The sequence below is a fragment of the Notamacropus eugenii genome, chromosome 3 (assembly GCF_028372415.1).
Source record: "Notamacropus eugenii isolate mMacEug1 chromosome 3, mMacEug1.pri_v2, whole genome shotgun sequence".
NCBI classification, from domain to species: domain Eukaryota; kingdom Metazoa; phylum Chordata; class Mammalia; order Diprotodontia; family Macropodidae; genus Notamacropus; species Notamacropus eugenii.
In genome coordinates, this window is record NC_092874.1 from 488,974,118 (window position 1) to 488,986,457 (window position 12,340).

At 49.1% G+C, this 12,340-nt stretch overlaps 1 protein-coding gene across 46 annotated transcripts in view; it reads left to right on the forward strand.

Moving 5' to 3' along the window:
- CLASP2 (cytoplasmic linker associated protein 2) overlaps positions 1-5,263 on the forward strand; it is a 148,159-nt gene extending 142,896 nt beyond the window's left edge. For all 46 annotated transcript variants that reach the window (XM_072599246.1, XM_072599252.1, XM_072599247.1 and 43 more), the window contains 2 exons: positions 2,760-2,876; positions 4,031-5,263. In XM_072599246.1, coding sequence (XP_072455347.1) covers positions 2,760-2,876; positions 4,031-4,123 — 210 coding nt within the window. In that variant the 3' untranslated portion in view covers positions 4,124-5,263. The remainder of the gene's footprint in view (positions 1-2,759; positions 2,877-4,030) is intronic.
- Positions 5,264-12,340: the final 7,077 nt, after the last annotated feature.

Sequence of the window (12,340 nt, forward strand, 5' to 3'; positions counted from 1 at the left end):
GTCCCCCCATCCAACAGCAGGAGCTACCACAGATTTAACTGGCAAGAGGACACATGGGTAGGCAGAATGGGAGGAATGTGGCACCCTCCCTGCTGCCATCTTGTGTTCATCATGAGAGGAAACAGCTGCCCTGCTCGGACTCAGCTCTCAGTCCTCAAGCTGCCACACAAGTATGTGGAAGGGGTCCCAAAGCAGACCAGGGAGAGCCAAGGGGCACATTGGGAGAGCCATGCAGCCGTACCTGCCCTGACCAAGGTGAATGGGAAAGTGTCAGCACCTACTCACGCAAAGCCTCTTGTGGATGTAGCCCATCCTTGAGGGGCTTGTCGCACCTTCTTCCCCGAGGAGACCCTGCTTTTGACAAGTGTCAGGAATGTAAGACCTCATGGGTTCATCGACGGTTAGAAAAGTCCTTCGCTCTGAACAGGGCACAGCCTGCAAGGCCCCAGGAGTCTAGCCTGCACGTGGGGAGATCAAGCCAAACACCTGATAAAGGAGTAACTGATGGTCTGATGGTTAGTTTCCAAAAAGACACAGAAGTAGGAGTGTCCGAGCAGCTGCTCCCAGCGGTGCGTGGCTGAGAGCGGGCTTGGATCTCCTGAAGATGGTATGGGCCTGAGCCTGGCGCTCGTAACAACGGATTGCCCTGGAGATGATACGGGCCTAAGCCTGGCACTCGTAACACCGGATTGCCCTGGAGATGATACGGGCCTAAGCCTGGCGCTCGTAACAACGGATTGCCCTGGAGATGGTACGGGCCTAAGCCTGGCGCTCGTAACAACGGATTGCCCTGGAGATGGTACTGGCCTAAGCCTGGTGCTCGTAACAACGGATTGCCCTGGAGATGTTGATTTTTTTAGTTTTCAAACTCATATTTATTGATCTCGTTGAACATTTCCCACTTATGCAGAAAAAAAAATTTAATCTTTTTTCAGGTTTCGAGTTCCCAGTTCCTTGTTTTCTGCCTGCGTCTCCCTCTCTTTGAAAAGGCAAGCAGTTTGATATTGATTATACGTGTGAAGTCATGCAAAATATACTAACACCTTAGCCACGTTGCAAAAGAAAACAGACAACAAATAAAAGAAGGATAAAGGAAGTTTTTCAAACGTCTGCATTTTCCATCGTGGCTCCTTGGGAACATTCTCGGAGCGTTCTGTTGCTGAGGAGAGCTGAGTGATTCATGGTTGATCGTTGCGCAGTGTGGCTGTTACTGTGCAGGACTGTGTTCTCCTGGTTCTGCTCATTTCATTTTGCATCAGTTAGGGAAGTCTTCCCGGGTTTTTCTGAAACCATCCTGTTCGTTATTCCTCACAGCAGTCATTTGCTATCACAATCACATACCACAACTTGTCAGTCATTCCCCAGTGGATGGGCGCCCCCTCCATTTCCAATCCTTTGCTACCACAAAAAGAACGGCTATAAATATTTCTGTAGAAATAGGTCCTTTTCCCTTTTTTTGGAAATTGTTGGAATACAGATCTAGCAGCAGTATTGCTGCATCAAAGGGGATGCCCAGTTTTATAGCTCTCTGAGCATGGTTCCAAACTGCTCTCCAGAATGGTTGGATCAGTTCACAACTCTACCAACTGCACACTGTTGTTCCTATTTTCCTACGTCCTCTCCACCATTTATCATTTTCCTTTTCTGTCATATTAACCAATCTGGTAGGTGTGAGGGTGTTCCCTCAGAGTTGTTTTAATTTGCATTTCTCCAATCAGTAATGATTTAGAGCATTTTTTCATATGACCATAGATAGCTTTGATTGCTTCATCAGAAAACTGTCAGTTAATAGACTATTTATCAGCTAGGGACTATTTCCCTATAGTCTTACAAATCTCACCAGTCAGTAGGCAGGTGAGGCTACCACCTGGAGGGTGGAGCTCTTCCCCCCCCCCCCCCCCCCGCCCCGAGCCCGGCCAGGGCCTGGCCACTTTTTGTATCTTCAGGCTTCCACATGCCCTCCTGGTTCTGCTTGGGGTGATTTTTCCCTGTGCTTCCTGCTCAGCCACTGACCTGTCCTGTTTCTGAGGCAAGCGCAGCCCCCTGCCCTCCTCTTCCTGTGCATTTTTCCAATCTTTGCACTGAGGAGGCAGAGACAGCATCAGCACCTACTGGCCTAGAAGCTCCTTCCCCATCTCTTTGGAATTGTTATTTCTGTCCACATACGGGGCCTCCTCCAGAGGGAGCCCTCATCAGGGAAAGGCTAGGCTTCTTCGGTGGACATCTTTAATGAAGCACAACTGGCTAAAAGAGAGTGTACCCAGGCCCACCAGCATGCTGTCTGTCCACCCTGAAGTCCTTCCAACAACATGGTGTCTCCCCCATCCATACATCAGAACAGAGTGATCCCCCTGTGACCTTCTGATCACAGACAGCAGGAGAGACCTGTGCTTACCAAAGATGAGCCCTGTTTGATGGAGGAGATCCTGTGTACAGAGGACATCACCTTGGCTGTTCAAGCCTCAGAGGAGAGCCATGGTCACCTGCCTCTGTCCGTGCCTGCTGTGGATGCCCATAGGCCCCCCTTCAGCCCTCCGCTGACCTGACAGCCCACCAGTCAACCTTGGGCAGAGGAGTGACCTCGGGCTCATTCTAGCAGAGGCACATGTGGATGAGTGGCTGCTTGGGCCTGCTGGCCAGAAGGTGCTTGCAGGCAGTGTGGACACTGTCTTGAGCAAGCCGGGCCCAGTCCTTTGTGTGCGGAGAGGTCTGAGACAGTTCACATAGTGAGTCTTGGCTTCTCTCCTTCTCTTCCTTAGGGATATGACAACTCGGAGAGCAGCGTCCGGAAAGCTTGTGTCTTCTGCTTAGTGGCCATCCATGCTGTCATCGGTGATGAGCTGAAGCCCCACCTCAGCCAGCTCACGGGGAGCAAAGTAAGTGCAGACTCCAGTCCCTCCAGGGGCTGGCAACAGGCCAGCTGTGCCGCACCTTGTTTCCTTGTCCCTCTCCTGGCCTCGGTTAGCAAGGGGAAGGATGAGGGAGAAGTCCATGAGACTTTTCCAGAACACGCAGGGCTTGGGAACACAGAGCAGAGAAACCCGCTTTCTGGGTTCATGATTTAGCCTTTCAAGGCACTGACATTGCATTAATAATGTATCCAGGTCCCAGAGGGGCCGGCCCAGTGGAGAGCCTGGTTTCGTGACCTGGGCAAGCCAGTCAGTCAACAGGCATTGATTAAGCACCTACTGTGTGCCAGGCCCTGGGCTAAGCCCTGGAGATACAAAGAAAGGTAACAGGCCTTCTAGGGGTGAGACGTGCCAACAGCACCACACAAACAGATACATCTCAGGTCATCCACAGAGGAAAGGGAGTCAGGAGAGACTTCTTGTAGCAGATGGGGTCGTAGCCCAGGTGGGAGAGCCAGAGAAAATGCCCAGAGTCTGGAGACGAAGAGTCTTGTGTAAGTGATGCCCAGGAAGCCAGGGGCGGGTCCAGTTGGTGCATGAAGCTTTTTCTAAGACTTCAGTTACAAAGCAGGTGGCACCATGCCCTGGTAGAGAGACTGCCACCTGGGGAGTTCCCAGGTCCCCCGGGCAGAGGAATGCTGTGGCATCCATGGGCTCCATGATGCGCTCTCTCACGTGCTCTGGCAGGTGCCGCCATGGGTGAGCAGGTGGGCACTGGAGCTTGGGACACAAGGCTTGGCACCTGCCTGGGTGGTACTAGAAGGGGCATTTCCCACCCCACCCTAGGCTCTGTGTGTCTTGTTTGCTTCTAGTCACCTCTAGGAGGCTGTGCGCTCCTCAAGGACAGGATCTTTCTCTTGCCTCGTTTTGTGTCCCTAGCATGTAGCCTGGGCCCTGGCACATAGTAGGTGCTTCCTAAGTGCTGACTGACAGGGTGCAGCTCTTTTGAAGAAAGTGAAATTTCTTTTCTTGTCCTTGGGGAAACTCCTCCTTTGAAGAATGCTTGACGCCAGGAAGGGCCTTTGGTAGCTGGGTGTGCTCCCGCATCTGTGCGCTCTTTCTCCGGCCATGCATTTTGTGTCCACCTGATGAAAGGCACCGTATGTCTGTCCCCTCTGCAGATGAAGCTGTTAAACCTGTACATCAAGCGGGCGCAGACGGGCTCCGGAGGGAGCGACCCCAGCATGGCCACCGATGTGCCTGGGCAGAGCTAGCCGAGCAGAGCGCCACCAGGACAGAAAGGGACACTTGTAGACCCCCCTTCTTGTTTTCTTTAACAGGTGGCTGTCCTCAGCCTGCATGTACCCATCACATAGAGTGGTTCCAGATCCAAGGAAAACAGTATTAATATCGGTTAATGAACACAAAGTAATCTTTAAAGAACCTGCTTCACTGTTTCACCAGTCCCCATCCCTGTCTTCCCGTTAACCTCTGCCAGTGTTACGATTGTATAAATTTTTTAAATTGCCGATTAAACAGGAATGCTTTGAGCTTCACAAGTTTGAAATCTGAAAACATTTTTGCCTTGATTCAGCTGCAGAGTAATATTTCTGTTCCTACTTTGAGTTCTGTTGACTATCATGTCCTTTGCTAGAAACGTGAAATGATGTGGAGAAAAAGTAAGACTGCCCCCTGGAGGTTGCCCCTCACCGTTGGTGTGGGGGCCTCAGACACAAACGGAGTCGGCCTGGTCCTGCCCAACAGCGACTGATGCTGGTGGACGGCATCTGCCGTCTCAGACCGCTGAAGCCCAGTGGAGCCCCCGCGGACCACCCCCCACCCTCGGCATGGGGCTGGCTGGGCCTCCTGCAGGGTGGGAGTGGGCATCTTGCCACCTTCAGCTTCAGCAGCTTCCCTCCTCCGAGCCGCTCTAGGTGCCTCGCACAACTTTCTGGACGAGTGAGAGAGACCGGGAATGGTTCCCTGGTTCTGGCCTGGCAGCATGCTCCTTCGCTCTTCCCTCCATAGGCAGACGTACTCTTGAGGGCTGAGGAGAGGGAGGAAGCTGATCCCCTGTTCTCGGCCACCCCCTCTCTACCTCTGCAGAGCTCGCTCTTCTCACCGAGCCCGCGCCCACGCCATCCGTCGTCCCATGCAGTGAGTCCTCGGCAGCTCCCACCTCTGTGTCGTGACCCTGCCACACCACCATCGCGGAGGCCAAGCCCTCTTGGCACATTCAATGTTAGAGGTGGACAGAGAATCTTCTGAATTGAGGGAAGACGTCTTGTCCTCTCAGCCCCTCCCCGCACCTCATTTTCCTTAACTGTTCATTACGCTGTGTATTTATGGTTCTGTGTTCTCCATTGTGCGTACCCCGGCAATAAAACTGTACATAACGTAACTTGGAAAACAAAGTGGCACCAGTGGTGTTCCTGTCACATTTTAAACCCGGGCTGTCCCAAAAGAGAGGAGAGGTCCTGGACAGAGACGGGACCACCAGTGTACCTTCTCACAGAAATGAACTCTTCCGTTTGTTTCTTTCAATGCTTTAAGTGGGCTTTTTCCTTGGCCAGTTGGAAGGTCCAACTGGTATGGCTGGCATTTGTCAGGCTAGTCCCATGGGAGCCTAAGAAGGACCATGTAGGACAGTCAGCAGACTGGGGAAAAATGGGGAAAGAACTGGGAAGTGTAATCCCTGAGCCGCTCCATCAGCCAGGGAGCTAGAAAGTGCCTCTGGACTCCTCAGAAACTAGGATTCCCCTTGTCCTGGGGCCTGGGGCATTTTCCCTCCCCATCCAACTCTGTTTCTGGGCTGGGTCCTGCTTTTGGGGGCAAAAGAGAACAGGGAGGCTTGTTGCCTTCTCTCAGGAGGGCAGGGACCAAGGCCCTGCCAGCCTGCAGGTGTATCCAGATCCTTCCCCCAGTGTGGTTTCCAGAGCTGACCACTGGACCAGACAAGAAGGCACAAGGGCACCCTTCCCCCTTCCTGTCCTCCTGCCTATGACCAGTTAATTGCTCACTAATTAGTGAATCTCGGTCTTCCTCTCCCAGTTCCTCCAGGCAGGACTTCACAGAGTCAGGGATTTAGTGGATGCCTTCCGTCCTCTTTGCTCTTTTATCTCTTCCGCTTGGTTCCTAAGGCTGGGCTGTCTGCACAGCCTTTGGTACTTGAGGTTGTCAGCATAAAGAGCTACATAAAAATGAGGATTATCCCGCATGCTGAGCTGGGAAGGGGAAGAAGGCACAGAAAGCAGTGACTGAGGACAGCTGGCACTCGGCCCCTCCAGAGCCCAGCGTCCTGGCCAGGTGCCAGGATGCCTTCAGCGCTCGGGCAGGGCCAGGCACAACAGTCATCTCTGCTTAATCATTGCTTCCTTGGTCACTTTAGTTAAGAGGTGACACTTTCCAGGTGGCCCAAAAGACTGTAGGTGACATTACTATTGCATTGAGATGTTTCAGTCTTGCAGCATCCAGAAAGAGGAGTGTTCTGCATAAGTGATTCTCTTTGATGCTCCATAAAAGAAAGAAATCAGATGATGGAGGTGGAGCTGGAAAGGCCCTCCCAGAGAAGGCCGCTCGGTGGCCAGCTGGGCTCTGGTCCCAGGCTGGCCTTCAGACCAGGTTCCCAGTGACAGCACGGACAGGTGTCCGTGGTCCTAATAAGCATGTATAATGTCAGCATCAGATGGGCTTTGTGCACCTCTAGACAAACGATGGGACCATCTGCAGTCTGAGCTAGGAGGGAAGGGAACACACATTCTGAAAGGCACCTACTATGTCAGGCAGGCACTGTGCTGAGCTCTCGAGATCCCTGTCCTCAAAGATCTCCCCGTCTAATGTGGGGGAAGACAAGCAGAGGCATAGGGCAGATTGGAGGTGGTGGTCTCAGAGGGAAGGTGCCAGCATAGGGGACCAGGAAAGGACTTCTGCAGGAGGTGGGACTGGAGCTGAGTCTCAAAGGAAGGCTGAAAGGGGAGATGAGGAGCACATGCCTCCTAGGGGACCACTAGGGACAAGGCTCAGGCTCAGGAGACAAATGTCATGGGGGAGATGGAAGGGTAATATATAAGAAGTGTGGAAAGGAAGGAGGGGGGTCAGTCATGTTGTGAAGAATTTTATCACTGAACCTGGAGGCAAGAGGGAACACCTAGTTGTGGGGGAGAGGTGACTTTAGTAATGTCAGTCCGATGGGCAAGTGGGGAGAGGCTGAGGCAGTGGTCCGTGAAGTGGGTGGGGAGGGGTCTACACCAGTGTCACAGGAGAGAAGGGTGTATCTGAGAGAAGTTACAAAGGGAGAACTATGGCAGCCACTGATGGGATAATGTAGGATGAGGGAGAGAGTCAGAAGGAGTCAAGGCTCCTGGGGCAGTGATGATGCTTTCACCAGAGGTTGGATATGCTGGATGTCTGGTTGGAGAGAGATTAGGCTGGATAAGGAATAATCTGCGGAGAACTGATGGAAGGGCAGTTTAGCCCATGGTGAGTCTAGTCGTGGGGTCCCCCGGGGTAATGTGCGTGGCATGCAGAAAGAGAAGCGGTCAGAGAAGCAGGAAGAGAACCAGGAAAGAATGGTGTCCCAAAATCCCAGACAGGAGAGAGGATCAAAAGAGGACAATTGGCAGTTTTCTTTAGTATAATCAATTTTCATACATCCCATTCTCATCAAGATTCCAACGTGGGACAGCAAACATGGCATCCAACATTGATGCTGAGGGACCCGGCTGGACATATTCCATCTGCCTCAGCTACTCTAATAGTGTCCACTACAAACTTAGACAGCACAACCCCACTGGGGCCTCATTCCATGCAGAATTCACCAGCCTTGGTCTCTGTTCCAGCCGACTTTCAGGTGGTCAGAACTGGGCCCTCCCCTGGATACAGGGCTCTTGCCCAGGGCTTGATGGACTTCTAGCTCCCCCCATGCACAGTGTCCTGTCCTGAAGACCTGTCCCACCTCTTCCCCTTAGTTCTTCACTGGCTCTGTTTAGAGCTTGGCAGCTTTGGTACTTCTGGGTTGTAGCCCCTCACAGACTTGCTCCTGAAGGGCTGAGGCCAAGCTGGTTGTCAAGACCTGAGAAGCCACAGCAGTGGAAAGAGGGAGAGGGACCAGGATATAGCAGTGGGTTTTGATGTAAGTCTGTGTTGTGGCCTTGGGTCTCCTAGTGTGGTCTAGGGTCATACAACTGATGTATGTTATTCAAATAAATAAGTGTGTTAAACACCTAGCAGTTAACCTACCAAAACACACAGACTACTTGAAGAAAAGTAAAAGACTAGGTTTCCATGGATGGAGAGCTGAAGGAAAGAACTTCATTCTGTGGTTAGGTTGGGCTAAATTAGCAAAGATAATAACCCTCAATGAATCTGTGGAATGGACGTTATAAAAATTAAATAGCAGTGAGGCCTCCAATGGAATTAGATGAAACTGATACAGAAAAACAAATGCCAAGAATTCCAAGAGAAATCATGCAAAAATAAGAAGCAAGCAAGACTTTCACTGATATAAAAGTTAAAAATATGATCAGTCCTGGGCTAAAAAACAAGAAAATAGATCGATGGGATAGACTAGGGATTATGAATTCAAATACAGAGTGTGTTTAATAAACCCAGAATCACCGAGAAAGAAAAGTCCCCATTATGCAACAAAACAAGTATTTATTCAGTGCCATCTGTGCAGGGCACTGGGGTAAGGGCTAGAAGCGCACAGACAAAAGTGGATGTGACCCACACGGTGGAGGATTAGATGCTTCTCCTGATCCTAACGACCTGCCAGAGCTCTCCAAAAAGGAAATATTCAGCAGAGACAGTGATTTCAGCTGTCACCCCAGTTTAATACACTAAAAACGCTGGCAACAGAACAAGCTCATTGCTAAGCAAGCCTTCACCTGCCGTCTGCCTCCAGCCACCACCCTCTGGTAGGATCCATAAGCCAATCCACAGGCTCCAGCCAGAGAAGGGAGGAAAGGGAAAAGGAACAGGAGAAGTCCGCCTGAGGCCCCCAGGAGTTCAGTTCTGTCCTTGTCTGCACTGAGCCCTCCTCTCTATCAGGAGGTGGTCAGCAGGCCCATCTCTGGTTCTCTACAATCCTGCTGGGTCTTGACTATATTGGTATTATCATATAATTTATTCTAGCTCTGCTCCCTTCAGTCAAATCAGTTCACACAAGTCTTCCCAGATTTCTCTGAAACTATTTTCTTCATCATTTCTTACGATAAGGCACCAGCAATTCCTCAATTGTTGGACACTCTCTCATTTTTCAATTCATCGTAACTGAAGCAACAAAATTTTAACCCCCCCCCCCAGTGGTGCCAACCAGAAGATAGGGACTGCAGTAAATGTTAAATAGTTCTGATTATGTGAAATTATGAAGTTTTTGCATAAAGAAAATTAATGTATTTAAGAACTACTAATGGGTTAACTCAGAAAGAATCATTATATGATATCTCTCTACAAGGGGTTTGAAATTCAAAATATATAGACAACTAATAAAAATACGTAAGAACAAAAGCCATGCCCCATAGATAAGTGGTTAAAGGATATCAGCAGTTCTCAAAATAATTACGAATTTTGAATGACCATAGGAAAGAACCCTCCCCAAATGGCACATGCCTAAAGAATGTTGCTCTGCCCCACCGGCCAGAGCAGAACAGAGTTCCTTCCTCTTCCATGTGGTAATCAATCAGGCTTTATCAAATGCCTGCCATGGGTCAGGTCCAGGCCAAGTGCTGGGGATACAAAAAGAGGCAAAAGATATTCCTGACCCGCAAGGAGCTCACAGCCCCTGGGGGAGACAACATGCAAACAGATTTATGCAAACAGACTATATACAGGATAAATAGGAAATAATGAACCAACAGAGGGAAGGCACTGGAATCGAGAGGGGTTGGGGAAGGCTTCTTGTAGAAGATGGGACTTTAGTTGGAACCTAAAGGAAGCTAGGGTCAGAAGTCAGAGGGGAGGAGAGAAAATGCCCAGAGGCAGCAGCAGCATGGCACCTTAGGATTTTCTTCTCCACATTAGCCACCTTCACCTTCAGTTGATGCTTAATTATTTTATGTTTCTCTGGGTTCCCTTGAGTTCAGCAATGTCCTTCCTAAAATATGGTTCCAGAACTGAATTAAAAACATCTGATGTGATCTGACCATGGAAGAATACAAAAGGACAACCCTGTTCCTCCTTCTGGGCACTGGCTTTCAATACCACCTGAGAAACATGAGCGGTAGTGGCTGCTGGCACCCACTGTTGACTCACTTAGAACCCACTAATGTCCTCTAACCCATCTTGTGCTTGGGACATTGATTTCAGAACCCAAATATGTCATTTGTTTTCCCCTATGGAACTTTGCCATCCTAACTTTTCTAGCCTGTTCTCATCAGGGAGATTTCTTGATCAAGTCAATGACTTGGAGACTTTCCTCCATATTCAACCTGTTCTTTGATCTGGCTAGTTGACCAGTCCACCCACCCAGACTGTCATCTGGCCACTTCTTTACATTTTGTCCACAGCTGAACCCAGGGCTTGGCTGAGATCTAGATAAACTATATCTGCCATCCCCTCATCTCTCAGGCAGTAGCCCTGTCCAATAAAAAGCAAATGACACTGTCCAGGGATCCTATGTTCTAGATAAAGCCACTGTGATTGTAAGGAGAAACGCTTCCTTTGCGATTAACAAACTATCTCTTGGATGATACATTCTAGAGTTATGTCAACAATGATGTACAACTTCCTCATCAGTAACTGGAAAACTCCTCCTCCATTTCTGAAAAATCTCGGCAACATGTGTCTCTGCTTCATCCCATCTCTCAATTCCAAGATGAGTGACAGTGCCCTCACCCTATCACAGAACCCTGTTCAAATAAACAAATACCAGAAGAAAATTATGCATGACACCTTACAATTTGTGTAAGAAAATTAAAACCACACTAACTTGAACTAGGGGAACTTGATGCGCCTGGACCTGGTGGCAGGAAGACCTGAGTTCAAATGTCACCTTAGTTTCTAGCGGTATAATCCCGGCTAACCACTGCCTCTTTGCAGGGGGGAGGAAGAGTGCCCACTTCCAGGATAGTTGTGAGGTTCGGAGATAACCTGTGACAGGAGGTGCCTGAAAGTATCCAATGTCACCAGCCAAGACCACACAGTCTTTGTGTCAGCTGGTATCTGTGGCCCTGCGGTGTATGTCCCTCAGATTCTGTGTGCTTAGGATTGCTGAGGTATTGTACACGTGGTGCATGGGCTCTGCTTTCTCCGTGACCCTGGGGATAAGTCCTAATGGCCCTGGCGTGTACTTGTGGCCCACGCCTGCCACACCTGGGCAGAATCAGAGGCAGGAACAGCAGCCCCCATGGCTCTTCACACCTCCTTTCCAGATTCTTTATCCTCTGCCACCAACCACAGCATGGCCAGCAACACTCAGGGGAGGCCTGGGGACTTTCTTTACAATTATCAATTTCATATACATATTGTACTCACAAAATTTCTACTATTCATCTGTCCTGATTATAGAAATTTACCATAAAAGGAAAAGGAGGGACATAATTTTATGAACAATGCCATCTATCATAACAGGAGAAAAACTCCCTTAGTTTTGTTGGATTCCAGACATGAGTCATATCTGACAGCCAATCACAGGATATCAAAAACAAGGCTCAGGATTAACCAAGTGGGGAAATTTCCTGTTCAGAAAAGAAACAGCACAATGGGGAAACTGAGTCAAGAGGTTACCACCTTAGGTCATCCCCAAAACTTTTCCCAGGCACACAGATTCACCTTTAACAATTCCCAGATTGCAGCATATGCCATATTCTACAATTGGCTTTATGACAATTCAGACAACCATTCCTGTAACGAAAACTCAAAATAGCAATGTTATAGTCCTGAGAACTTTTGCCTCAAGTAGCAAAATTTCACTAACCATAACTTAGGGCTCAAATATCTTTACTTACATTCCCTTAACAGTTAACCTTTCATTTATCCTTTACTTATAAATTAATTCCATCAAAAGCAAAGTACAAGCAAAGCTTAGAGAGATGCAGGATTCCTGGCTCAGTAAGAAGGGCAGATGAAATTCAGTTTTATGCTGATAGTAACAATCCAAAGCACTTTTAGGATTCCCTGAAAACTATTTATGGACCAAAAACCTATGGTGCATCACAACTACTCAATGCTAATGGAGCCACATTGATTAATGATAAGGACATGATCCTAGAGAGGTGGGTTCAACACTTCCATAGTGTTCTGCACAGACCATCATCAAACAATGACTATTGACTACTGACAATGACAATAGTCATTGACTATTTACCTCAGGTTGAAGTCAATCCCTCCTTAGCTGAACTTCCAACTGAAGAGGTTTTGAGGGCCATTGGGCTCCTTTCATGTGGCAAAGCACCTGGTGCTGATTCTATTCCAGCTGAGATTTACAAGGTAGGGGGACCATTGCTCATACAAAAGCTGACTGAAATATTCCAGGTTATATGGCAAGAGGAGGT